This window comes from Procambarus clarkii, chromosome 11, assembly GCF_040958095.1.
Source record: "Procambarus clarkii isolate CNS0578487 chromosome 11, FALCON_Pclarkii_2.0, whole genome shotgun sequence".
Lineage (NCBI taxonomy): Eukaryota > Metazoa > Arthropoda > Malacostraca > Decapoda > Cambaridae > Procambarus > Procambarus clarkii.
In genome coordinates, this window is record NC_091160.1 from 34626360 (window position 1) to 34652590 (window position 26231).

Genomic DNA, 26231 nt, shown 5'->3' on the forward strand with positions numbered 1-26231 from the left:
CTGAAGCCTCTGGCTGGCCCACTTTAGGGGCCATGAGTTGTTTAAACTTTGCTCAATGTCAACAAATCTCTTGACTAGTTGTATATGAAAAGGATGCAAAGGGGAGCCGGTCGGCCGAGCGGACAGCACGCTGGAATTATGATCCTGTGGTCCTGGGTTCGATCCCAGGCGCCGGCGAGAAACAATGGGCAGAGTTTCTTTCACCATATGCCCCCTGTTACCTAGCAGTAAAATAGGTACCTGGGTGTTAGTCAGCTGTCACGGGCTGCTTCCTGGGGGTGGAGGCCTGGTCGAGGACCGGGCCGCGGGGACACTAAAGCCCCGAAATCATCTCAAGATAACCTCAAGAATTATTCCAAGTTTCAGCCTAAATAGAAAGGGAGATTAATTTTCGTTGAAAAAAATCACATTTTCAGTAAGTTCCTACAATCACAAGTTTCAAATATAATCATTCTATGACACTTTTCTGACACATTAGCATATAATAAAGAATCTGTTGCCGCGGATTTTCCAAAATGTTTAGTTTTACTAATACAAATAGTCAAAAGTTCCCCTAAAAAAATTATGCAAATATATCGTGTTTATTGATAATTATAAAAATCAATAAATGAACTTGGGAAAAACGCTGGTATGAGATTTTAAGAGAAACTTTACATATAATATGTAAGTTTCATGTTAATTGAATACAAGTTAAAGAGTAGTGACTACGTTCATATTACTTGAAAAATAAATCATTAAAAATTAAAGTCTAAGTTGCTGCCATCTCTGCGGCTAAGGTTGACATTAACCAATTTCCTCCAAAATTGGCACCCTTACAGATAGGCCTACGTGCAGTCAGGTGTACAAGTTTCATACAAATCGTCCGATAAACAAAAAAAAAAATCATTTTTTTTGTAACTAAAGGTTTTTTGGATAAAATTATTAAATATTTTTATTATATGCTATTGTGATAGCTGAGAGTCAGACATGATTTCAGTTGACACTTATGTTTGATGTTAATTTTTGACCATTTTTTGGAAAAATTTTGACAATTCAATATATTTTTTTTCTCCCTATTTATGCTACGATGCTGAGACTTGGCCCAGATGAAACCCTTTTCATATACAACTCGTCAAAAAAGTTTGATTGAAATCGAACGAGTTTTCATTTATTGCATATTTTTGGCATATTAGGAAATGATGCCCTTAAGTGTTGCTTGTTTCTGTTTTACTTGGGAGGAGTATGAGTATTTATGACTCGTATGGTCGCTTCAGGAAGATTTTGCCATATGTGTTTAACTTCTGCTCTGTTGAATCTAAGTTGAAATCTTAATGGGTTTGTAACTGTGTACTGTGTTAGATAATGTTCCAGTGTGTCTGGCATTTCTCCACAGTGCTGACATTTCCTCTCATCTTCCGGAACCTGTAAGCCTATTTCCCATGCACATGGGTATCCAAGCCTGATGCGATGTAAGTGCACTTCTGTTGCTCTACTGCTCCCTTTCATCAAACTAAGTGGTTCGTAGTTGGTGGAATTCTTGTACCAACCCGCAGATCCTGATGTTGTAACTGCTGTGTTGTGGTCACTGTACATCACCTGCATTGCTCTGTTTCTAATTACTTTCTCAATCTGTGATAGACTCTGGAACGCATCAGCTGTCACTATTTATAATGCTTGCCACAACAGCCTGATAGGTCGGTGGGGGGGGGGGGTGTGGAGGGGCCAGTTACAACAGCCGAGGGAAGTATACCAGCCCCCCCCCCCACAAAAGTCCACTACGGGATCGCCATAGCCCGTGCTACTTGCAACTTTTAGTTCCGGGTAGCGAATCTTAAACAACAGCCCCCACAACGTCTCAGCGTTGAGCACCGCGGTAGATACACAAAAATTATGAGGAGGATTAAGACGGAGGAAGACAGTATGAGACTACAAGATGACCCAGACTGCATGAATGGTCCAACAAATGGCTACTAAAGTTCAGCCCCAGTAAATGTAAGGTAATGAAACTAGGCAAGAGAAACAGGAGGCCAGACACAGGATACAGAATGGGAGATGAAGGACTTCATGAAACGGACAGAGAGAAAGATCTAGGAGTTGATATCACACCAAACCTGTCTCCTGAAGCCCACATAAAAAGAATAACGTCTGCGGCATATGCGAGGCTGGTTAACATCAGAACAGCGTTCAGGAACCTGTGTAAGGAATCATTCAGAATCTTGTACACCACATATGTAAGACCAATCCTGGAGTATGCGGCCCCAGCATGGAGCCCGTACCTTGTCAAGCACAAGACGAAGCTGGAAAAAGTTCCGACGTATGCCACTAGACTAGTCCTGGAGCTAAGAGGCATGAGTTACGAGGAAAGGCTGCGGGAAATGCACCTTACGACACTGGAAGACAAGAGTAAGGGGAGACATGATCACTACCTACAAAATTCTCAGAGGAATTGACACGGTAGATAAAGATAAACTATTCAACACTGGTGGGACGCGAACAAGGGGACACAGGTGGAAACCGAGTACCCACATGAGCCACAGGAACGTTAGAAAGAACTTTTTCAGTGTCACAGTAGTTAAATGGAATGCATTAGGCAGTGATGTGGTGGAGGCTGACTCCATACACAGTTTCAAGTGTAGATATGATAGAGCCCAGTAGGCTCAGGAACCTGTACACCAGTTGATTGACAGCCGAGAGGCGGGACTAAAGAGCCAGAGCTCAACCCCCGCAAGGACAACTAGGTATATTAGGCGAGTACACACAGCATGTACCCCCAGTTGTCAACGTGACTACCACCACACACACATTCCAACACTCCTTGCCAACCTCGGCACCACCTCTAGCACCGGGGGAGGGATGGGGGACGGTGGGGAGGGATGGGGGACGGGAGGGAGGGATGGGGGGGGGACGGGATAGAGGACGGGGACGGCGTAGGGGGGCTTGGACCCAATGGCATTACCGCCTACGGAAGGTCGTAGCACAAGAGGATGGCAGGGGCAGCGGGTGGGATGGGGGGGGTGGTGGGTCGGGGGGAGGAGGATAGGAGGTGCATGGAGGGGGGAGGGGATGGATAGGAGGTGCAGGGGGGGGAGGGGCTGTGATAGAGGCCAAAGTGTGAGGTAGCAACAATGGATGATCTGAGGTACGCTGATGTCGGAGCCAGAGAACTAGACGGGTTTGGTCAAGACAGAGCAAGGTACACGAGACGCCCCCCCCCCCCACGAGGTATTGAGGCATCAATATAAGGCACTCGAGGCACAGGCGAGGAACTACTACTACACTGTAGAGGAACCCACCAATATATGAATGAGTTTGGCTGGATATAAGTAGGAGCCGCCTGGCATGGGGCACCAATATAGGATCCGCCTCACATGGGCACCAATATAGGCGCCGCCTCACTCCTATATCACTCGTATCAACAGGTCTTCTGCAATTATCTTCATTCTTTTATCATTTAAGGAGACCAAAAATTACTATGTTGAGGTTATCTTGAGGTTATCTTGAGATGATTTCGGGGCTTTAGTGTCCCCGCGGCCCGGTCCTCGACCAGGCCTCCACCCCCCAGGAAGCAGCCCGTGACAGCTGACTAACACCCAGGTACCTATTTTACTGCTAGGTAACAGGAGCATAGGTGAAAGAAACTCTGCCCATTGTTTCTCGCCGGCGCCCGGGATTGAACCCGGGACCACAGGATCACAAGTCCAGTGTGCTGTCCGCTACTTACTAAGGGACAATATCACAACTACAGCCATAGTTTTAAATGCAGACACGACAACTATGCACTTTATTGTAGCAGTAGACACATAGTTGGAATACCTGGTCCGAGGCGATATCCTTAGCCATGGCTTACAGCTATCCTGGATCCTTGAGTTTACAGCTATCCTGGATCCTTGAGTTTACAGCCATCCTGGATCCTTGAGTTTACAGCTATCCTGGATCCTTGAGTTTACAGCTATCCTGGATCCTTGAGTTTACAGCCATCCTGGATCCTTGAGTTTACAGCTATCCTGGATCCTTGAGTTTACAGCTATCCTGGATCCTTGAGTTTACAGCTATCCTGTAAACTCTTGCTAGAACAGCACCCAGAGTGGGAGGGGGGGGGGGAGGAGCAAGGAGTAGCAAGTGCTGAATGTTATTTTTTTTTAATTGGTAGTAAAAATGGAGAGATGCAGATGAAGGAAAAGTGGAGGTAATGTGAATAGTTAGTGTGTGTGTGTGTGTGTACGTGAGTGTGTGTACGTGAGTGTGTGTACGTGAGTGTGTGTACGTGAGTGTGTGTACGTGAGTGTGTGTACGTGAGTGTGTGTACGTGAGTGTCACAGGTGATACACAGGTGTGCCCGCGTGTAAGGTAGCTAAGTTAAGCTCCCTCTATTGCCAAGTGACCCGTGTTTATGAGAGGTTCTTCACGTGTATTTCAGCACGCCCACATCCGAAGCAACATACATGCTCGCTTGACTACTATGTACAGGTTTTCTTGCAGGGTCAAATTTTACGGAGAGAGGGAGGGAGAAGGAGAATGAGGGGGGGGGAGGCCCCAGATATTAAACCCCCCCTCCCACTCTCTCTCAACCAACACACCAACCATGCAAGTCACATGTAAACACAAGAAAAGCGCACATATTGAACCCCGCCAGTTGTGTGACCTTCAGAATTAAGGTGGTGGTGGTGGTGGTGGTGGTGGCGGTGGTGGTCAGAGATAACAGGAACACACCCATTACACCCGCCATCACAGGATACAGCAATCCATGGCGCCCAATCCGAAACTCGATAAGATTACAGCACATTTTCCCCCCCCTTGATATCATCGACGATGGGCGCTGCGCAGTTTGTTCAAGAGGCCGTGTATTCTGGTGTGTGGGGGGGGGAGGGGATGGAGGGGGTGTGTGTGTGAAGGGGGGAGGGAGGGTGTGTGTGGGGGGGGGGGAGGGAGGGTGTGTGTGGGGGGGAGAGGGGGTGTATGAGAAGGGGGTGTGTGAAGGGGGTGGACTGGGGGGGGGTGAGGGGGGCCATGAGGGGCGCCAGGGGACCGTGACACTACAGTATATGATGTAGTATGTATATGTGTATGTATATGCGCTTCAGTATGTATATATATGCTGCTTAGGAACCATCTCACTCCAGTGTGTTTACCTGTGACGTCACAGGGTCCTGGCTAGGGGGAGGGTGGGGTGCTGCCTCGCCTGCCTCTGGTCCACAACGCTGCCTCTGCCGACGGCTGTATGCACTCTTGAAGGGCAGTTTGATGATGTTTAAGATTCGCCACTTAGAACAATAAGTTCCAGTAGCACGGGCTATGGTGAGCCCGTAGGCAGTTTGAGTGCTCTGGGGCCAGATTCACGAAAGCACTTACGCGAGCACTTACGAACGTGTACACCTTTCCGCAATCTTTGACGGCTTTGGTTACATTTATTAAACAGTTTACAAGCCTGAAAACTTGCCAATCAACTGTTGCTATTGTTATAAACAGCCTCCTGGTGCTTCGGAGCTCATTAACTGTTTAATAATTGTAAACAAAGCCGCTAAAGATTGAGAAAAAACGGACAGGTTCGTAAGTACTTGCGTAACTACTTCGTGAATCTGGCCCCAGGATACGAAGGAATTGTGGTAAGAGACTGAAAAGCCGTCGCCCAGAAGCTGAAGCTCGCCGTGCAAGCACAAGCGACCTGTACAGTGAGGCAGGAGTTAATATATTTGCCAAACTGGAAACGCAGGCGATGAGTCACAATAACGTGGCTGATGTATGTTGACCAGACCACACACTGGAAGGTGAAGGGACGACGACGTTTCGAAATTTGCAGAGATACCCGCAAACGTTGGTCCAAGAATAGTAGAATGCACTGAAAGAAGAAGTCGTAAAAGCCACCTCCATCCCCTAATTAAGTCCAGTTTCCATCAAGAATGTGACCGTCAGATTAAAATTATAACGTCACAGGTACAGGGGCTTAATAAACTAGACCTCAATGACAGTCATCGGTCGACTGAGACGACTGGCGACTGTCTATAAGAGACAACCCCCACCCCCCTAGTCGTCTCAGAAGCCTCACCAAGGAGCACGACAACTAGGATACTCTTCTGAAAACCTGGAGAGAGAACTAAGAATCTCTTCACCATATTCAAGAACATGGTTGAACAGGGCGTGGAGGGAGGAGGAGGGGTAAATAAGCCACAGGCAAGTAATCGTCACACTTCAGTGTACAAATGTATTACAGGGAAAAACAGGATTACACAAGAGTACAGTTGATACATGAACACACTAAGCAAGACTATGTTGACCAGACCACACACTAGAAGGTGAAGGGACGACGACGACGTTTCGGTCCGTCCTGGACCACTCTCAAGTCGATTGTCTAGCCTCTTAAGCAAGACTAGCCTCGTGTCATTGTATTAATACAGCTGGTAAGGCGGACTCAGGAGCTAGAGCTCAAGCCTGCAAGCAAATTCAGCCTAGTGTACACGCATCATAACAGAGCCCGCTCCTGTGCCAGGTAAGCAAGCAACAGCCTGGTGGACCAAACTCTCACAAGTCAAGCCTGGCCTCGGGCCGGGCTTGGGGAGTAGAAGAACTCCCAGAACCCCATCAACCAGGTAAGTTACGGGCTCACCATAGCCCGTGCTACTTGGAACCCGTTCCGAGTAGCTGAATCTATAGCAACATCATCATACAAACACACACATCATGATGCTTATAAAGACACCTGCAACTAATCACCTTATCAGCGAACGGTCGTTACCCGGGTCGTTAGGTCTCTAATCTCTGCCTGACTAAACTACCATTGATAACAGGCGTTAAGTGGCTCCCACTTAACTACCACACGACTCTGTTAACAATGCCAATTGCCACAAATGCAGCTACGCTAGATAACTACCGCCAGCGACATCCGGATTGTTAAGCAGTGAATCATCGGCATCTTATAAGACCATGGCATGTGTGTGTGTACTCACCTAGTTGTACTTCCGGGGGGTTGAGCTTTGGCTCTCTGGTCCCGCCTCTCAATTATAGCACCACAGGGACAATAAGTCTAGACGGCAGGGGGATAGAAGCTTCAACTTTGCAGGGGGAATGGTCTGGGGAACAAGACGAACATAGGCATAGGGACGAACTCCTTTTGACCATGTCGTAGCTCAGTCGATTAAGGCAGCGTCTGGGGATGCTCTCGGACGCAGGTTCGAATCCTCGTCACGGCCCTTGTGGATTTGTTCGAACATAGACAGGTTGGGAAGAGGGATAGGGGGAGTTACCAGAGTTCAAGAGGAAACAGTATGCCCGCCCGGCTACACAACTTAATATATTGAAAAAACTTCGAAACCAATTTTTTTTTCTTATAGTAATATATACCATTATTAGCTGATCTCTAGAAAAAAAATTTGCTTATTCTTTGACCGTTGTAACTATACTGAAGATTGTCACAGCTTAAAACAGAAAGAAAATGGTTAACTTGTATATTTAATAATTGTATTATGTAATAGTTACCCCGTTTTCTTTGAGAAAGTGATGGGTTTTGAAAGTCTTTGAAGCTGTGAATCAGAAGTCATGTAGTTTTATACTACAACGGCCCAAAGAATGAATAAGCGTGAATAAGCAGCCCGTCCGTCAAACAAAGACCCCAAAGTCCATTCCATACACCCGCCAAACCCCTCATATTTATTAATGAAAAAAGCGGTTTACACACGACTCAACTAACTGATGACGTCCGAACACTTCCGGAACAAGTGCTTCACTGACGACTTGTGTTCGAACTACTACATTGTAAATGCTTCACTCACGTACTACAAATAATCGCCAACAGAACCTAAACGCCTAACCAGTACCTAAATGTGCACAGTATACTAATATATATTAATTTATATGAGAAAAGTTTGGTTTTGAATGAACAATCTTAAAATTCATAAATATTAAAATGTGATTCTTGTAAACAAATCCACAAGGGCCGTGACGAGGATTCGAACCTGCGTCCGGGAGCATCCCAGAATCTTGTACTGTGATTTGTGGATTGTACACACTGGACTTATGCTTCCCTCGAGGGACTTTAAGATTGATTGAATAAAGATTAAGCCACCCAAGAGGTGGCACGGGCATGAATAGCCCCGTAAGGGGACTAACTAGTATGATGAGGGGTAGAAATACCCTAAGGTACTCTTATCCCTTTGACATGTATTTGATTGTCTCAATAAATGTGGTTGGTGGTACCCTTTGGTAAGGGGAGAGGGAGAGATGGCTCCGAGGAAGGGTTAAAAAAATGGCCCCGAGAGGGAGGGAAGAGGTGACCGGGTCCGTGGGTACCCCAAGACGTAAACCCTTGAGACTATCTTAAGGTCCAGAGTGCAGGGTCTTGCAGGTGTGTAGAGTGGCAAGTGTGTAAGTGTGGGGGGAGCGGACGCAGGCCAGTGGGGGTCCAAGGTCTACGTAATGAACCAACACACCAGAGGACAGTGGTAAGTGTAGGGGAGGGAGTGAGGGGGGAGTAGCGGAAATGGGGGGGAGAGGGGGACCGCACGTGGTGGTTTTGGGGGGATGGGGGGGGGGCGAGGGGTTAGCGGGTGCGTAGTGTGTAGTGCGCGCGCGCGCTATGAATGAGCGTATGTGTGTTAGTGCGTCTGTCTTCACCTACTCTCTCTCTCGCCTGCTCCATCGTTCGTCACTAAGCTTAGGTTACTCTTACCTCCTCGTCTAGTCTATCCCAAGCTAGTATACTGGTTCACCTGTCTACCCAGATACTCGGCCATGCTGCAGTCCAAACCGAAGATACATTCAAGGCAAGGGATCAGGGGGAAAGCGCCAAGCCATTACGACTATGTATCACTTGGAAGGGGTCAGGATAATGATTTGGGATGGGACGGAGGGAAAGGAATGGAAGCGAGGCCCGAGTGGTAGGGATGGACCTCCAATACACCACTTATAGATCATTAGACTCGAGAACATGTGCGTGTTAGATATTATACAGCCAGACAATACCATTTCATCTTACGGGCTATTCATGCCCGTGCCACCTTTTGAGTGGCTTCATCTTTATCAATCGATTTCATCTCATTGTGTGACAGTTTGTGACGAGCACTAACCTCAGAAGCCTGGTATCACCTCAAAAGATTATATTGGCAATATTGGAGTCCATTTGAAGCAGCGATTTGCAGTCGACACGGATGGGGCATCAAGTGTGTGTATGGACCTCACTTTACACCTTGATGAAGAAAGCCCAATCGTTTCTTATGAGCATGTTGTTCCTTGTTGTCACGCATCTGAAGAATTACCCTCAAATATATATTTCGTGACAGGAAGTTACAGCTGCTTCCACGAAGATACAGATCAGTGTAGCATTCACGTTGACTTTGAATGTCGTGAAAAATCGTGCAAAGAATCAAAGCTTCATATTAATTTTGGCTTCATTTCCAATTATCAGCTCCTGGTGACAGTGGACTTTAGCTACGAACTGTCTACTCTTCTGGCCATTAACAGAAAATTATGACGAAGGATAAGCTTCAAAGTGTTCAAGATACCATCAATTTTTAGTGAGAGCTTGCAACGAACCTCCTATATATTGCATTCCTGTTACTTCTGAAACGTTAAAAAAGGTGAAGAACTAGTCAATATCACATGCAGCCTTGGCTAATCACGGCCACCATTTTCAGAACTTCCAATGGTTCTAGCATTAGTCTAAGCTTAGTGACACTGAAAACCAGTCACATCTACCGTCAACCACTGACTGATCCAACATTTATGACAAATTCCAGCATCAGGCAATGTAGATGTTAATCTCTCAGAATGTTTGGTAATGTTTGTTGTTTGTGATGTGTTTATATGTATGTATTAACACTATGTACTGAACAGGGTGAGAATAGCTTGAGCTACCTCATCCCTTTGTGTGTATTTTACCTCAAACTTATTTCAATTCCAGCATTTGGATCGTCATCTGAGCAATAATACCCGTCAAAGAACCCTGCTAGAGAGCCCATACTCATTGACCTCGCTGAGTTTCCATTGAAAATACACAGCTTACCAATCAGTAATGCCCTGGTTGAACGGGTATTTTACACAGTAATATCTCTGAACACTGAACCGAAAAATCGAATGGGACGACATATACCTTTTTGACGCATGTTCATTCCAGAATAAACCCGGACTTGAGGCTCATCGCTTGAACTCATCATATCTATGCTAAAATATGATTTTGCAATATACAAGAATGAAGTTGTGGATACTGAACAACTTCTCGATGATAATAAACACTCTTCAACTGTGAACAGTCAACAATTCACCCATAATTGTGTGTTTCATGTGGCGAATATTGATAAGTTATCATGAGTATTGATAAGTTATCATTGCATGTATTTAATTTAAAATGCGACACGATAATATTAATAAAAACCAATAAAACAGTGGAGTGGTTATCTAGGAGGGTTACCTCCCCCCCCCAGGTGTTATCTAGGAGTTACCTCCCCCCCCCCCAGGTGTTATCTAGGAGTTACCTCCCCCCCCAGGTGTTATCTAGGAGTTACCTCCCCCCCCCCCAGGTGTTATCTAGGAGGGTTACCTCCCCCCCCAGGTGTTATCTAGGAGGGTTACCTCCCCCCCCCAGGTGTTATCTAGGAGGGTTACCTCCCCCCCCCAGGTGTTATCTAGGAGGGTTACCTCCCCCCCCCAGGTGTTATCTAGGAGGGTTACCTCCCCCCCCCAGGTGTTATCTAGGAGGGTTACCTCCCCCCCCCAGGTGTTATCTAGGAGGGTTACCTCCCCCCCCCAGGTGTTATCTAGGAGGGTTACCTCCCCCCCCCAGGTGTTATCTAGGAGGGTTACCTCCCCCCCCCAGGTGTTATCTAGGAGGGTTACCTCCCCCCCCCAGGTGTTATCTAGGAGGGTTACCTCCCCCCCCCAGGTGTTATCTAGGAGGGTTACCTCCCCCCCCCAGGTGTTATCTAGGAGGGTTACCTCCCCCCCCCAGGTGTTATCTAGGAGGGTTACCTCCCCCCCCAGGTGTTATCTAGGAGGGTTACCTCCCCCCCCCAGGTGTTATCTAGGAGGGTTACCTCCCCCCCCCAGGTGTTATCTAGGAGGGTTACCTCCCCCCCCCAGGTGTTATCTAGGAGGGTTACCTCCCCCCCCAGGTGTTATCTAGGAGGGTTACCTCCCCCCCCAGGTGTTATCTAGGAGGGTTACCTCCCCCCAGGTGTTATCTAGGAGGGTTACCTCCCCCCAGGTGTTATCTAGGAGGGTTACCTCCCCCCAGGTGTTATCTAGGAGGGTTACCTCCCCCCAGGTGTTATCTAGGAGGGTTACCTCCCCCCAGGTGTTATCTAGGAGGGTTACCTCCCCCCAGGTGTTATCTAGGAGGGTTACCTCCCCCCAGGTGTTATCTAGGAGGGTTACCTCCCCCCAGGTGTTATCTAGGAGGGTTACCTCCCCCCAGGTGTTATCTAGGAGGGTTACCTCCCCCCAGGTGTTATCTAGGAGGGTTACCTCCCCCCAGGTGTTATCTAGGAGGGTTACCTCCCCCCAGGTGTTATCTAGGAGGGTTACCTCCCCCCAGGTGTTATCTAGGAGGGTTACCTCCCCCCAGGTGTTATCTAGGAGGGTTACCTCCCCCCAGGTGTTATCTAGGAGGGTTACCTCCCCCCAGGTGTTATCTAGGAGGGTTACCTCCCCCCAGGTGTTATCTAGGAGGGTTACCTCCCCCCAGGTGTTATCTAGGAGGGTTACCTCCCCCCAGGTGTTATCTAGGAGGGTTACCTCCCCCCAGGTGTTATCTAGGAGGGTTACCTCCCCCCAGGTGTTATCTAGGAGGGTTACCTCCCCCCAGGTGTTATCTAGGAGGGTTACCTCCCCCCAGGTGTTATCTAGGAGGGTTACCTCCCCGGGTGTTATCTAGGAGGGTTACCTCCCCCCAGGTGTTATCTAGGAGTTAACACCTCTGAAACCCGAGGTTTCTGGCCCAGTCCTTAATTTAATACCACATGGCAGCTTGTACCTCTCAGATGTCACCAAGTCGTCTTCCTCCTCATGTCTAGTCACACCACGAGGTCATTCAATATCATTTTTTTGTTTCAATATGGCTATCTAGTACCATTTGGTAATTCAATGCCTTTGAAAAGTACTTTCATCGTCTCATTTCTTTAGCTTCTCTCTCCCTCTCCCACCATCCCCACCCGGTGATGGAGGGTCGAGGGCGTGACTCTGCCAGACATCTCCACAACCAATGGGGAAAAAAAAATGTTCATGCAACCAAACCAGTTTGTTACGGCACTGCCAAACATGAAATCATGGTAGCTACCTGCACACTTCATCTCGTAGAGCTGCATGGTGAGGGCCGGAGGCTCCGTGGGGGCGAACAGGGCGGCGGAAACACTTCAATATTTGCGGCCGTATGTCTGTCTGAGAGAGGCGGGCCTTCAGAGCATGTTGGGCGGGGCCGGGACGCCTGGCCACGATAGTGCTTGCTCCAACACCTCTACAAGCCTAGACGGGGTATATATATATATATATATTCCCCACCGACTATAGTATGTCAGATGTGTATAATTCACAGTTTGTTGCTAGCAGAGTAACGCTAGTCGAGCAAGGGTGGTAAATTCTGGCTTAAAGGTATCGAGTGAGCGAGAAGGTTTATATGCCAGTTCAGCTTAACACACTCAACCAGGTCCACACTACTTAGGGTGCACGAGAGAGCACACGGCCACACACACACACTATACAGCCCCGACACACACACAGATGGTGTACACACACGCGTAGACACAGGCTTCCCCAAGCTACCTTCACAACAGCGTCCGGGCGTGTGTCTCTAGCGGCAGTGTGCACATGACTGAGTCAATGGGGCTCTGGCGCCGGTTGTGTACGGGTGTGTAGGGGGGAGTGGTAGTGGGGGGCCACGTGTGTACACATGACCGTGGCGGCGGCGGGGAGTGTATGTACACACACCTACACACACCTACACACACACACACACACACACACACAAACCATGATAGTGAGTAAACCTTATCGGCCGACACTGCAACTCTGACGTCTGCCAGACACCATCACGCGCCAATTATTAGACCTTTCAGACCAGTTGGCATGAGGTACCTGGAGCTTTGCAATTACTTTATTCACTCTCGTATTCTTGAAGATATCCTCACAGTATACCCAAAATTTGCCAGTGCAGGCTATTAAACACATGACTCTGTATGACTAACCATCCTGCGAGATGGGGACTTGTATTACCACTGCTACCTTATTCAATCTTGTGTTGTTGATATCCTCAAAATGCATCCGGAGTCTGCCAGTGCAGACCGCTAATCACATGCCTCTGTATGACTAACCATCCTGTGTGATGGGGATTTTATAGCATCACCTAGTTAGCTTTTTTGACACACTGTACTCCACTTCATATAGTCTAGGGTAGCTGCACTAATGCAGATGTACCTAATATGTTAAAAAAAAAAAAAAAACGCGCCGGCTTGCAAGACTTATTGATCAAAACTGATGCAAAGCAATCAATCAATCTCTCGTAGATCGCGAGTTGAGGTAGAATGGAATGCAGGGGGGGGGGGTGGCAAGGTCATCCCCTACCCCTCTCTTTCTCTCCCCTCAACCCCCTCCCTAGCGAGCATTACTGTAGCCTAACACCTCACTCGCCCCCTCGTAGTCGCAGCACACCAGTAAATGTGCAATATTTTATCTATTGAAGGCCTTACTCCAGCAGGTGGAGGAGAGTGGCAGTGGTTCACTCTTACTATTACACATGACAGGGTACAGCGAGCGATCGTCTGCGAGACGGTTGTAAGGTAGGGGAGGGGGACGAAGACAGTGGAATGAGCGAAGGTTTGAGACACACACACACTGGTGGGACAGGACAAGGTCGACCCTTCTCACAAGCGCTCAAGTGCTTGCTTGCTTGCTTGCTTGCTTGCTTGCTACCACCCCCGTCTCGCTCTGTCCCCACACACCACGTTGCTCCTGTCTACACTTCCCTGTCCACACTCCCCCCTCCCCCCCCCCCCCCTACAGTGCCGTCTTGGACCCATCCTGTTTCTAATAAATGTAAACGATCTTCCGGAGACTCGTTCCTCTCAATGTTTGCTGATGATGCAAAAATTATGAGAAGAATCAAGACGGATGAAGAGACAGACAGAGACTACAGGACAACCTGGGCAAACTGGAGGAATGGTCTAGAAAAATGGCTGCTAGAGTTCAACTCAGAAAAGTGTAATGAAATTAGGCGAAGGGAGCAGGAGGCTGAACACAAGGTACCATCTGGGAGGTGAAATCCTGCAAGAGACGAATAGAAAGATCTGGGGGTTGATATCACACCGAATCTGTCCCCAGAGGCCCACATCAAAAGGATATCATCAGCGGCATATGCCAGACTGGCCAACATAAGAACTGCCTGTAGAAACTTGTACAAGGAATTGTTCAGGATCCTGAATGCCACTTATGCCAGACCAATCCTGGAGCATGCAGCTCCAGCCTGGAGTCCATACCTAGTTAAACACAAGACAAAGAGAAGATTCAGCGGTATGCCACCAGACTTTTCCCGGAACTGAGAGGTATGAGCTACGAGGAAAGGCTGAAGCTGAACCTCACGTCTCTGGAAAACAGAAGAGTAAGGGGAGACATGATAACCACCTACAAAATTCTCAGGGGAATTGACAGGGTGAACAAAAGAAAACTCCTCGGCACGGAGGCCCATTATCTTGAAATAAACTGTAAAAATATAAAGTTAATAAATATAAATATTTAGGCATATATGTTGGATATACCGATGAGAGTTTGGAAGCAGAGATGAACAGACTGTTGGGTCAATGCCGGAAGAGATTACAACCTCTGAAGGCCTTGGCATGCTGTGGAAAGGGAGTGGGAGTCCCTGTGCTACGAATGATATACTCGAGTACTGTAAGATCTCTTATTGATTATGCTGCGCCTGTCATTCCTTGTTTTGGTAAAGGTAGGATGGGCAAGTTGGAGAAGGTACAAAATGAAGCCATGAGGATTATCTTAGGATGCCCAAGAAATGCTATGATTGAGATAATGAGGATGGAGTTGAATCTGCAGAGTATTGGGGATAGAATTGAAGAGATAATAGTCTCCGTGGTGTAGTGGTAAGACACTCGCCTGGCGTTCCGCGAGCGCTATGTCATGGGTTCGTATCCTGGCCGGGGAGGATTTACTGGGCGCAATTCCTTAACTGTAGCCTCTGTTTAACGCAACAGTAAAATGTGTACTTGGATGAAAAAACGATTCTTCGCGGCAGGGGATCGTATTCCAGGGACCTGCCCGAAACGCTACACGTACTAGTGGCTCTACAAGAATGTAACAACTCTCGTATATATCTAAAAAAAAAAATAAATAAGAGCCCAATAGGCTCAGGAACCTGTACACCAGTTGATTGACAACCCCTGCAAGCACAACCAGGTGAGTACAGACGTCGCTCTTGTCCACACCCAATCCTCACCACTCCCAGTTAAAGACTTCTCAAGGTATCCGCCTCGGCAATCTTGCTCGACTGACATTCTTACCCGCAGCCATTACCAATGTTTCAGTGAAACTCAGGTTTACTGGTCCTGATGAGCCAATCTCCTCGATGATTGATGACGATTAAGCCACCCAAAAGGTGGCACGGGCATGAATAGCCCGTAAGTGGTGGCCCTTTTGAGCCATTACCAGTATCAAGAGCTGATACTGGAGATCTGTGGAGGTGCGACTGCACCCTGCGTGACGGGAGATGTCTCCTCTCTTCCTATCCCCCCCATTCGTTAATACCTTCCATCACTTTGTGCCAAATTTCCCTTCCTCCTCATCTCCCACTTCGTTAGCAATTTTAAAACGCTAACCTCAAAACCTTTCAAATTTGGTGTAAATATTATTGCTCTTTCTAACCTGTAAAAAATCTATTCGTCTAGCCTCATACGCTCAGAAGACTAGAGTGGCTTAGGCTTCTATTATAATTTCAACACTTTAGGCGCAGTATAGTTGATATAGAAGACAACCACAGCTTTTGGAAATGATAGCAAATTTAGTAACCATTTATAGGAAAGTGCCAATATATACTCATGGACCTCCAGAAGAATGACATATTGAATTTGGTCAAATTAAGAAACTTTTTGTTTTAAGACAGCATAAATATAGAACCTAACCTGTCCTTAAACTTCTCTAAAGTACATACATATGCTATACCAGGCCTAGGAATTTTTAAGATGGGGTTTTAAGATTATATATATATATATATATATTACACCCCCCCCCCCTCCACGGACACTAAAAATTATTAAAAAAAAAAATTTGGTGGTCCATCACTACACAACGTTACTTTCGACAAGAGACACACCTAAATTAAAAAACACTAATTACCGGTTTTCTTTCGTTCCTTAGTCTTACAGTTAACTGGACACTTAATTTTAAATTTCAAATTGGCATACATTGCTAAATACATAAACCAGTCTCACGCCGGCTCATGTATTTTATGAACTGCAAGGTACTGTTTATATCCCCGAGTGGGTGCACCGAGTGACCGTTAATAACCGTTATAATTAACGGTTATTAACGGTGCACAGTGACCGTTATTCACTTGAATTTAAATCCATACAAGGGTAACTTCGTGTCCTGGCCGTCGACAGAGACCAGACACGTTAATACATCACCTTTAATGCGTCCAACTCCTGGGGGGGGGGTGGGGGTCTGCTCCCCCCTCTACACCCCCCTCCCCCCCCCCCGGCCGCCTCGCAATACCATACATGCAGCCCACATCTGCAGCTGTTGAGCACCGCTCCTGTGCCAGGTAAGTCCACTATGGGCTCACCATAGCCCGTGCTACTTGGAACTTGTTCCGAGTAGCTTAATCTATAACAAAAATGCTGCTGTTGAACTACGTGGTCTGCAGAGTCGTCTGCTTCCCCCCCCCCCCCCCCCGTCAACCCTCTGCCCCATCCTAACTACCCATACGCCTGTCTACCTTTTTCCGAGTGCATGATCGAGTAAGCCTATAATTAGCCGAGATGAACAGGTGTGTGTGTGTGTGTGTGTGTGTGTGTGTGTGTGTGTGTGTGTGTGTGTGTGTGTGTGTGTGTGTGTGTGTGTGTGTGTGTGTGTGTGTGTGTGTGTGTGTGTGTGTGTGTGTGGGGGGGGGGGGGGGGGGGCCAAGAAGTTCATTTCTTGAGAGTCAAATGACGCGATTATCTAATACTTTGGTTATATTATTTTATGTATGTAATGTTCCTCGCCCTTGTGTAGTAGCACATATGTACTATATTGGGGCTAAGAGCGTGTAGTAGGCCTAAGGATTGCTGGGAGAGTTGACCAGACCACACACTAGAAGGTGAAGGGACGACGACGTTTTGGTCCGTCCTGGACCATTCTCAAGTCCGACTTGAGAATGGTCCAGGACGGACCGAAACATCGTCGTCCCTTCACTTTCTAGTGTGTGATCTGGTCAACATACTTTAGCCACGTTATTGTGACTCGTCGCCTGCATTGCTGAGAGAGGTTAGGGGAAATTAAGTCAGGGTAAACCTCAGATTAGGAAATGTATATGTTTATCTCTCAATGTTTGGTAATGTTTATTGTTTGTGATGTGTGTCTATACATGTATGAACACGTACTGAACGAGGTGAGAATAGCTTGAGCTACCCCATCCCTGTGTGTGTGTATTTTACCTCAATAAACTTATTTCAATTTCAAACCTCAGATTACACAGTTACGGAAGTAGATACATCTGAAGCTCGTGGGAAGTGTGTTACGAGGCTCAAACACTGGGGCCCAAGAGCCGACACTTAACCCTGCACAAAGCTCTAGAACGTGGCACAGTAGATAATGTGCACCGTACTCCGTCATCCAGGTTAAGGCCAGCGCTGAATGGCTGACCGCGTGGATAGCCTCGCCTTGGGATAATGGGACTGAGGAAATCGCATGGGTAGTCCTAGCAGGCTTCCTGTCCAACCTGTCCTCTTAAAAAGAATGTCGCTTTTGGCCGTTTGCCCGTATGACCGAATTTGGACGTAATTTGAAAATAAAAAAAATGTGAAAATAAATTTGGGATTTTTTTTTTCAACAACAGTAAGTTAAGGGTCCTCTGATGGGTTAGGTGGGCAGGAAATTCTCATAAAGTTTCAAAACATTATGAAAAACGTTAATTTAAAGTGTCCTCTTATAGCCTCTGCGCGTACGCCGGACGACTCAAATAGAAAACGGAACAGAACGTCACTTTTGTGAGTCGATTTCATTTCAAATTACGTCCAAATTTAGCCATATCGCGCATACCAGCCAAAAGTGACGTTATTTTTAAGAGGACGGGTTGTCCTGTCCCCGACAATATCATACCTAGAAATGAGGCCATGCCCGCCCCCCCCCCTTGCCTCTACCACATGCCCAGCTACCATACAAGGACGTGCCCAGACCCGAGGATGCGCCAGCCCTCACGTACCCGCCCTGCCCCGCGCGTCTGGGCCCCTGCGCGCTCGCACACCGCGCGTCTGGGCCCCTGCGCGCTCGCACACCGCACCCCTGTAACCCGTAACCCCCACCCCCCTCCCCCCATAGAGGCGAGCTCGCGAGCACGCACGCACATAGCTTCACTACACATTTAAAATCAACATTTTTTTCTTAAGGCTTTATTCAGCATCGCTCCTGTGCCAGGTAAGTCCACCACGGGCTCACCATAGCCCGTGCTACTTGGAATTTGTTCAGAGTAGCTGAATCTATAACAAGGCTTCATTCTTTCCTGCCTGAAACGCTATGCGTGCTAGTGGCTAGACAAGAATGTAAAAATACCAATCTTTTGTAATCTCACAAACCTACTCTACCTCCTTGTAAAAATTGTCAATCAATCTACCTCATTGTAAATACAATTATCATGATAATTACCTTTAATCAACACAGGCTGATGCCTAAAATTAGATGCACTACCAGGTGAGCCATGCCACCTGGATCTTGTCAGAGAAAAGATAGTTTTAAGAGACACGGTTGCACAATTCTCTTGGTTATTGGTGTAATAAAGAGCCAGGGACGGAGCACAGGACCCGAGGGAGGACCCAGAGCACAAGGGCTGAAGAGAGAGAGGCACTCCAATGGAGTTCCACTCGACCCAGAGCGAAGCAGCTTTAATTAAAACAAGCTGGTGAACCAATCTCGCTTACGAGAAATAAGATGGTAGAATTGACCACGAAATACAAAATATTCTGGGTAATCAAAAAAGATAAACAGACCGACAGGAAAGAGGCATGCAAGAATGGACAGGTCATCAAGGGACAGGGAAACACGGCTCCAAAATGGGGATCAGAAATCAGAATTATCCTGGTACGAATAGGTTTAGGAGTGGAAAATTAGGGAGGGAACATTTTATACACAGATTCAATAGTTTATTCAACACGACACAGAGTCTAAAACGGTTTTCAAAATTGACAGCAACAGCTCAGACCCTACCGTCAAGCACAGCACACAATTATATATATATATTATATATATATATATATATTATATATATATATGTCGTACCTAGTAGCCAGAACGCACTTCTCAGCCTACTATGCAGGGCCCGATTTGCCTAATAAGCCAAGTTTTCATGAATTAATTGTTTTTCGACTACCTAACCTACCTAACCTAACCTAACTTTTTCGGCTACCTAACCTAGCCTATAAAGATTGGTTAGGTTAGGTAGGGTTGGTTAGGTTCGGTCATATATTTACGTTAATTTTAACTCCAATAAAAAAAAATTGACCTCATACATAATGAAATGGGTAGCTTTATCATTTCATAAGACAAAAATTAGAGAAAATATGTTAAATCAAGAAAACTTTGCTTATTAGGCAAATCGGGCCTTGCTTAGTAGGCCGAGAAGTGCGTTCTGGCTACTAGGTAAGACATATACATATATACATATATACATACATATATACATATATTACATATAACACTTGCTGGTTGGCTGGTCAGTAAACTGCTGTTGCCATAGTAACTCGCTATGGGTTGGTAGCCTAACTTGTAACAATCCTAAGCCTAAATCAGACTTCAACACCAAAACCAAGCTATTATAAACGCTCGCAGGAAGCCTATTACGTGAAAACGGTTACCCGATCAATTGCGAAAAATCCCCTAATTTATTTTTACATTTACATGCCAAAATCCTGCAAGCACGTTGGAAATATGTTAACATCACGTAATTTCACGAAAGTATACACGAGTAATGATTTCTACAGTATTGGTTACAGTAATAATACTGAACGCGATTACTAATGCATGGATAAACTAAAGTATTACTCAACCGGACTTTTGAAATGGGAATATTTATGTTTAGTCAACACCAGGCTGTCTGTCGGTCTGGTCAAGTGTTGATTGGTGACAAGTGCCAAGTTACAGGACCTCAGTGAAACACTTAAACTTCAAGTTTCCAAACATATACAAGATTCGAATCCTCGTCACGGCCCTTGTGGATTTGTTCAAGTTTCCAAACACTGATTCTATGGATCAGGCCTAATCAACGTAGGGAAGTTGTTACAGTATTAAATTAGTTTCTGAATTATCTACATATAAAATACATAATACTGTATACATATATTTATAATAAATGTAAGCCTCATCACAAGGATCAGCCAGGCTGAGTATGTTATTATATATTGAAGTGCTGTGTACAGTTCAGCGTAGCTTAGGCTAGGTGTTTAGGTTATGTTGGCGATTATTTGCATTTGTAGCACGTGGATGAACCATTTACATCGTTGAGATACGAACAAGGTCATCAGCGTGGCACTGTTCGAACTGTCATTTGCAGCCGTGTGTAAACGGCTTTTGATTTTTAAACAGGGTGTTTATCGGCTGGATTAACAAGCATTTGCCCTTTGTCGACGAGGACGGACTGGGAAAATGTATGTAAGGTACGATATTTCGAACCCTAAGCTAATATTTTAGTCTCAACGGACCCGCGTAATTGTTTTGAAGGGAGTGTCCGGGGATGTTTGGAATGACTACCTGTCAATAGGGAGACGGGTAGCCTGTCCTCTCAATCAAGCCGTCACTCACGTACCGTCCAAGGAAATATATACTTATCTCTCAGAATGTTCGGTAATACGTTTATTGCTTGTGATGTGTGTGTATGTATGTATTAACACGATGTACTGAACGGGGTGAGAATAGCTTTAGCTACCTCATCCCTTTGTGTGTATTTTACCTCAATAAACTTAATTTCAATTTTCAATTTCACGTACCGTCCAACACCTCAGGTACGACAACAATCTTGAGGTGTCGATAAGTTTAGACAACGTTTATCTCTTAAGGTGCTACAGCTGCAGAGTTAATTACGAAAATTTAGACTTTTTTGTGCTGGCTTTGAGTCAGTGGCCGGGGGGGGGGGGGTATTATATATATGGAAAACTACCATTAAATTTTGGGGAAGGGTAAAGGGGGGGGGTGCGCCCCCCAGAGAACATCAGGCCTAATTCTCCTGAAGTTAATATTCTAATTGTTTATTTAGTTTCAGTTGGTAACTCCATCAGACTAGACTAAAGGTTGTATTAATCTATTGTCATAATTAAACATGTTAGCTGGTGTTAGTGAACATAAGTTTCCACACGTTTGGTTATTTTTATTATTAGTGTATATGTATGAATTATTATACATATACACGAACAGATTAACTACATTTTAATATCGAAATATTTACTAACAGCTTTGGACCGTATCAGGCAGCGATTACCGATCTGTTGCATACATATACACGCATTATATATACATGTACATACAAGATACAATAGATGTGCTTTAATACATTGCAAGAAAAAAAAAATTAAGTGTATCTTATTTTATTAATTCTGATAGAATTTACCCACTTAAAATTATCTGTTAGATTAAATACCTGCCCGAAACGCTGCGCGTACTAGTGGCTTTACAAGAGTGTGAATACTATTCTATGTATTCTCACACTCCCAATGTACCTTCTTGTATATAAATAAAATAAATAAAGATTGTGAAAGCACATTGTAGCAAAGCTTAGTACTAACGCATAACGTTTTGGTAAATATATTTTGCCTTTAGGCTACCCTAATTGTTTTCGTGGGCAGGATTACAAACTTAAGAGTTGTGGGTAGTCAATAGCTTTAGTCAATATAGCCGAGTAGTTCAGTTAAAACTACCGTTAGTGTCCGTCCTGGGTAACAATCACTAGATGGCATCGTACCCACAAAACGTGCCCACGAGTACCCTTACCTAACGCCGATTCCTATTTTAAAATTTCCAAGACTTCCTAGGCTTAAAAAAAAAAAACTTTTCAACAACATTACATACTTCGAAACATTTAAAAAGTTAATTATGACTTGAGGGGCTAAATAATCAACCAGTTCTTTAAAACTAGATGTAATAAATTAGTTAACCGGTAACTGCAGGGATCAGCTGGGCGGCTCCACAAGGCCTTAGCAACAGCTGATGAACCGACCAACTACCGGCTTTTCTAAATAGGTGCAATTTGCAACCTCACTAGTATAACTACATTCCTCCTAACCTCACTACCATCCTCTAACACATGGCAGCTTCTAATTCTAAATACCCAAACCTATCTCCGTAGATATTTGCATGTGTTTAAAACTTGTAAAAAAAAAGGAATGGGGGGGGGGGTATTATCTTATGTCCTATCACTAAATTATCGCAGGAATATTTGCAAGAGGCAAGATAAATTTTAGTTGTATTAAACTTAGCTTGTGGCTTAATTATTAGAGATGTCGGTAATTATAGGCAGGTTACACGTGTTAAACTCTTGTTCACTAGAGAACAACGGGTAGTTAAAACTAGTTAAATTGGCCACGCTTTAGGCTCTCAGACACGCGACAAGCCACGCAACAAGCCACGTAACACACGCAACAAACCACGTAACACACGCAACAAGCCACGCAACAAACCACGTAACACACGCAACAAACCACGTAACACACGCAACAAGCCACGTAACACACGCAACAAGCCACGTAACACACGCAACAAGCCACGTAACACACGCAACAAGCCACGTAACACACGCAACAAGCCACGTAACACACGCAACAAGCCACGCAACAAGCCACGCAACAAGCCACGTAACACACGCAACAAGCCACGTAACACACGCAACAAGCCACGTAACAAACCACGCAACACTCACCAAACGTCTTGACCTGCTTGAAGGGCTTGCGTTCGGGCGTGTCGGCGGCCTGCAGAAGACAGCCATCCATCTTGTACACCCGGGCGGGCGTCTTGGAGCAGAAGACACAGTTGCACGCCGTCATCTTCACATGCGGCTTCATGCTGACAGGGGCGACGATCCCCGCGACGCTACGGCTCCTTGGAGCTCTCTCTCTTACACACAGACACGGGACAGGAAGCTGCTCGACCGTCTACTGCCTCACTCGAGCGTAATGTGAAGCCTGTTCCACCTTTTCCACAGTACTGGCCGGGGTGTACCAGCACCTGTAAGGAGGAGGAGAAACACCTGTTCCTTCAGGAGCACTTGGTCTGTTCCGTTCCGTTGGCGTGGGAAGGGAGGGAGTGTTAGCTAGTGTTGTTACCGTTCATTTTTGCCCAATTGTTTCTGTTCAAGCGAGCTGTCAGCTGGCGCTCCGCCCACGTTAGGTTAAATGTCATTGGTCGAGGAGTATGTGCTTGGGTTTTCATTGGCTGGTGGAGCGTGACCCACCCCCTGCTGCTTTCTCATTGGCGTTACGATAAAGGGAATGAGTTTTCATTGGCTGATAGAGCTTGACACCCACCTTCCACCAACCCTCCCCCACCCCACACCCCCACCCCCACCCCCCTACTCCACTTGACAGGCAAACTGTGCTTGTTGCTAAGCTGCTCCTCCACTCTCATATCAAGTACACGTGTGATATCAACTTGTAGATATCTTCATACAGCTTACATTGTTCCCCCTCTCCTCTCTTTCTCTTCATTTCTCTTTCGCCTCTCACTCTCTCTCATGGCACAAGAGTGCCTCACAAGAGTGCCTCACAAGCGTAGGCACTCTCACACCCTCATGGCACCAGGGTGCACTCTCTCTCCCTAACCAGGACACTGAGTGCGCCAGCCACTCCTCCCATCACTAGACTCGGCACATATTTTAACACATATTCCTTTTTTTCCCGGCCTTTAAAGCAGCGGCCGCCAGCCGGTGGTCCGTGGGGCAATTTTATTTCTGTATTGTATGTTACTATATATTATCCTTAACTGATAGTTAATGGCATGACATAGTTTGACGTTAATAACTATCATTCGTTGTGTGGACCGCGGGATTTAAAAATAAATTTGGTAGCAAGCTGCGCCAGGTTAGGCTACAGCTGCCTTAAAAGCCTCAGATGGAGCCTGATAAAAACCAGCTAAAAATGCGGCTTATTATTTTATTTATTTATTTATTTATATACAAGAAGGTACATTGGGTTTGTGAGAATACATAGCATAGTATTTACAATCTTGTAAAGCCACTAGTACGCGCAGCGTTTCGGGCAGGTCCTTAATCTAACATAATTGTAGGTAGGTAAATTCTAGCAGAATTAATCAAATAAAATTAATAAAATTACATATAATAAAAGTGATATTGACTTTTTTTTGCGCATTGGCCTCAATATGTGAGGTGTGTTGGGTTGGTAAAACTGTCGCATTTTCTACGTAGTTAAGACGAGTGAACATGTTGCTTATATGAAGCAACCAGCCCCCGGTTCCAGCCGAGTGACGTTACCTCGCTACTGAGGGTCTGGAACAGTAGGGAACGCAATACCTTGTCATTGAGAAGGTCGGCCGGTCACACATCTGCGTACACACTCACACCGTAAGTACGAATATGACCGAAAGAGTAAGATTTAATGATTTCTAACACGAATCTTTTCAATATTTCTTATGTTTCTCTTCACTGTCGAGGGAAGTCGAAAAATTAACTCTTCAAAGTTCATCTTCACACTATATTATGGTCTGACGCCTAGAGATACATTTTCAAAGACAAATTATATATATATATAGATATAATATATATATAATATATTACATGCCCACTTGGGGATTGTCAGCCCCAACGAACTCAGTATATAGGCAAGACAACAATGTCCCTCTTTAAGCCAATAACAATGCACAAACAACAGGGCTCCATCAAAGATAATACAGTTACACTCTACACCCACTTCAGGACCCCGGGCCAACGCAGAAGTTGGACCGAATGACCCTACAACAGGAACGGAAGTAGACAGAACAACATAAGCTGCCAACATGTCACATGTTGTTGTTTCTGATTTAGCTACTTAAAACGAAGTGTCCATGTAGCACGGGCTATGGTGAGCCCGTAGAGCTGTTGATACATTGAATACCTTATTAATATTCTCCCATGTAATGTCATTCATCCATATGTCACCTAACCACCTCACCATAGGAGGATATAACCAGATGCCTCTAGGCATAGTAGAATTTTACGGGCTATTCATGCCCGTGCCACCTCTTGGGTGGCTTAATCTTTATCATCATAGTTGAACTTGTCTTTGAGAATGTGAGGTGCGACCTTATGAAACGCATCACTAGGCGTCAGACATAAATAAAAAAAAGTAAAAATGAACTTTTCGAGAGTTAATTTTTCAACTTCCTGCTTCAGTGAAGAAAAGCATAAGGAATGTTGAGAGGATTCGTACCAGAATCATAAAGCTAATAGTCCAGGATTATACCTGGTTGATACCTGGTTGATACCTGGTTGATACCTGGTTGATACCTGGTTGATGGGGTTCTGGGAGTTCTTCTACTCCCCCAAGCCCGGCCCGAGGCCAGGCTTGACTTGTGAGAGTTTGGTCCACCAGGCTGTTGCTTGGAGCGGCCCGCAGGCCCACATATACCTGGTTGATGGGGTTCTGGGAGTTCTTCTACTCCCCAAGCCCGGCCCGAGGCCAGGCTTGACTTGTGAGAGTTTGGTCCACCAGGCTGTTGCTTGGAGCGGCCCGAGGCCAGGCTTGACTTGTGAGAGTTTGGTCCACCAGGCTGTTGCTTGGAGCGGCCCGCAGGCCCACATATACCTGGTTGATGGGGTTCTGGGAGTTCTTCTACTCCCCAAGCCCGGCCCGAGGCCAGGCTCGACTTGTGAGAGTTTGGTCCACTAGGCTGTTGCTTGGAGCGGCCCGCAGGCCCACATACCCACCACAGCCCAGATATTTGTATATTTGTCTTTTCAAACTACATTTCGAGGATGAACAAGGATGACTTGAGTCATCCTTAAGATGAGGATGACTCAAGTCATCCTTGACTTGAGAATGGTCCAGGACGGACCGAAACGTCGTCGTCCCTTCACCTTCTAGTGTGATTTGGTCAACATA

The 26231-nt window shown here is 45.9% G+C and overlaps 1 protein-coding gene across 3 annotated transcripts in view; it reads right to left on the reverse strand.

Annotated features, from left to right (window-relative positions):
* Nucleotides 1-23488, reverse strand: part of LOC123758270 (microtubule-associated proteins 1A/1B light chain 3C) — a 55621-nt gene extending 32133 nt beyond the window's left edge. Inside the window, exon 1 of one of the 3 annotated variants that reach the window (XM_045742444.2) lies at nt 23060-23484. In XM_045742444.2, the coding sequence (XP_045598400.1) occupies nt 23060-23201 (142 nt within the window). In that variant the 5' untranslated portion in view covers nt 23202-23484. Of the gene's footprint in view, nt 1-12238; nt 12767-23059 lie in introns of those variants that run through there. The other 2 variants (XM_045742446.2, XM_045742445.2) reach the window with 2 other exon arrangements.
* Between the last annotated feature and the right edge of the window lie 2743 nt (nt 23489-26231).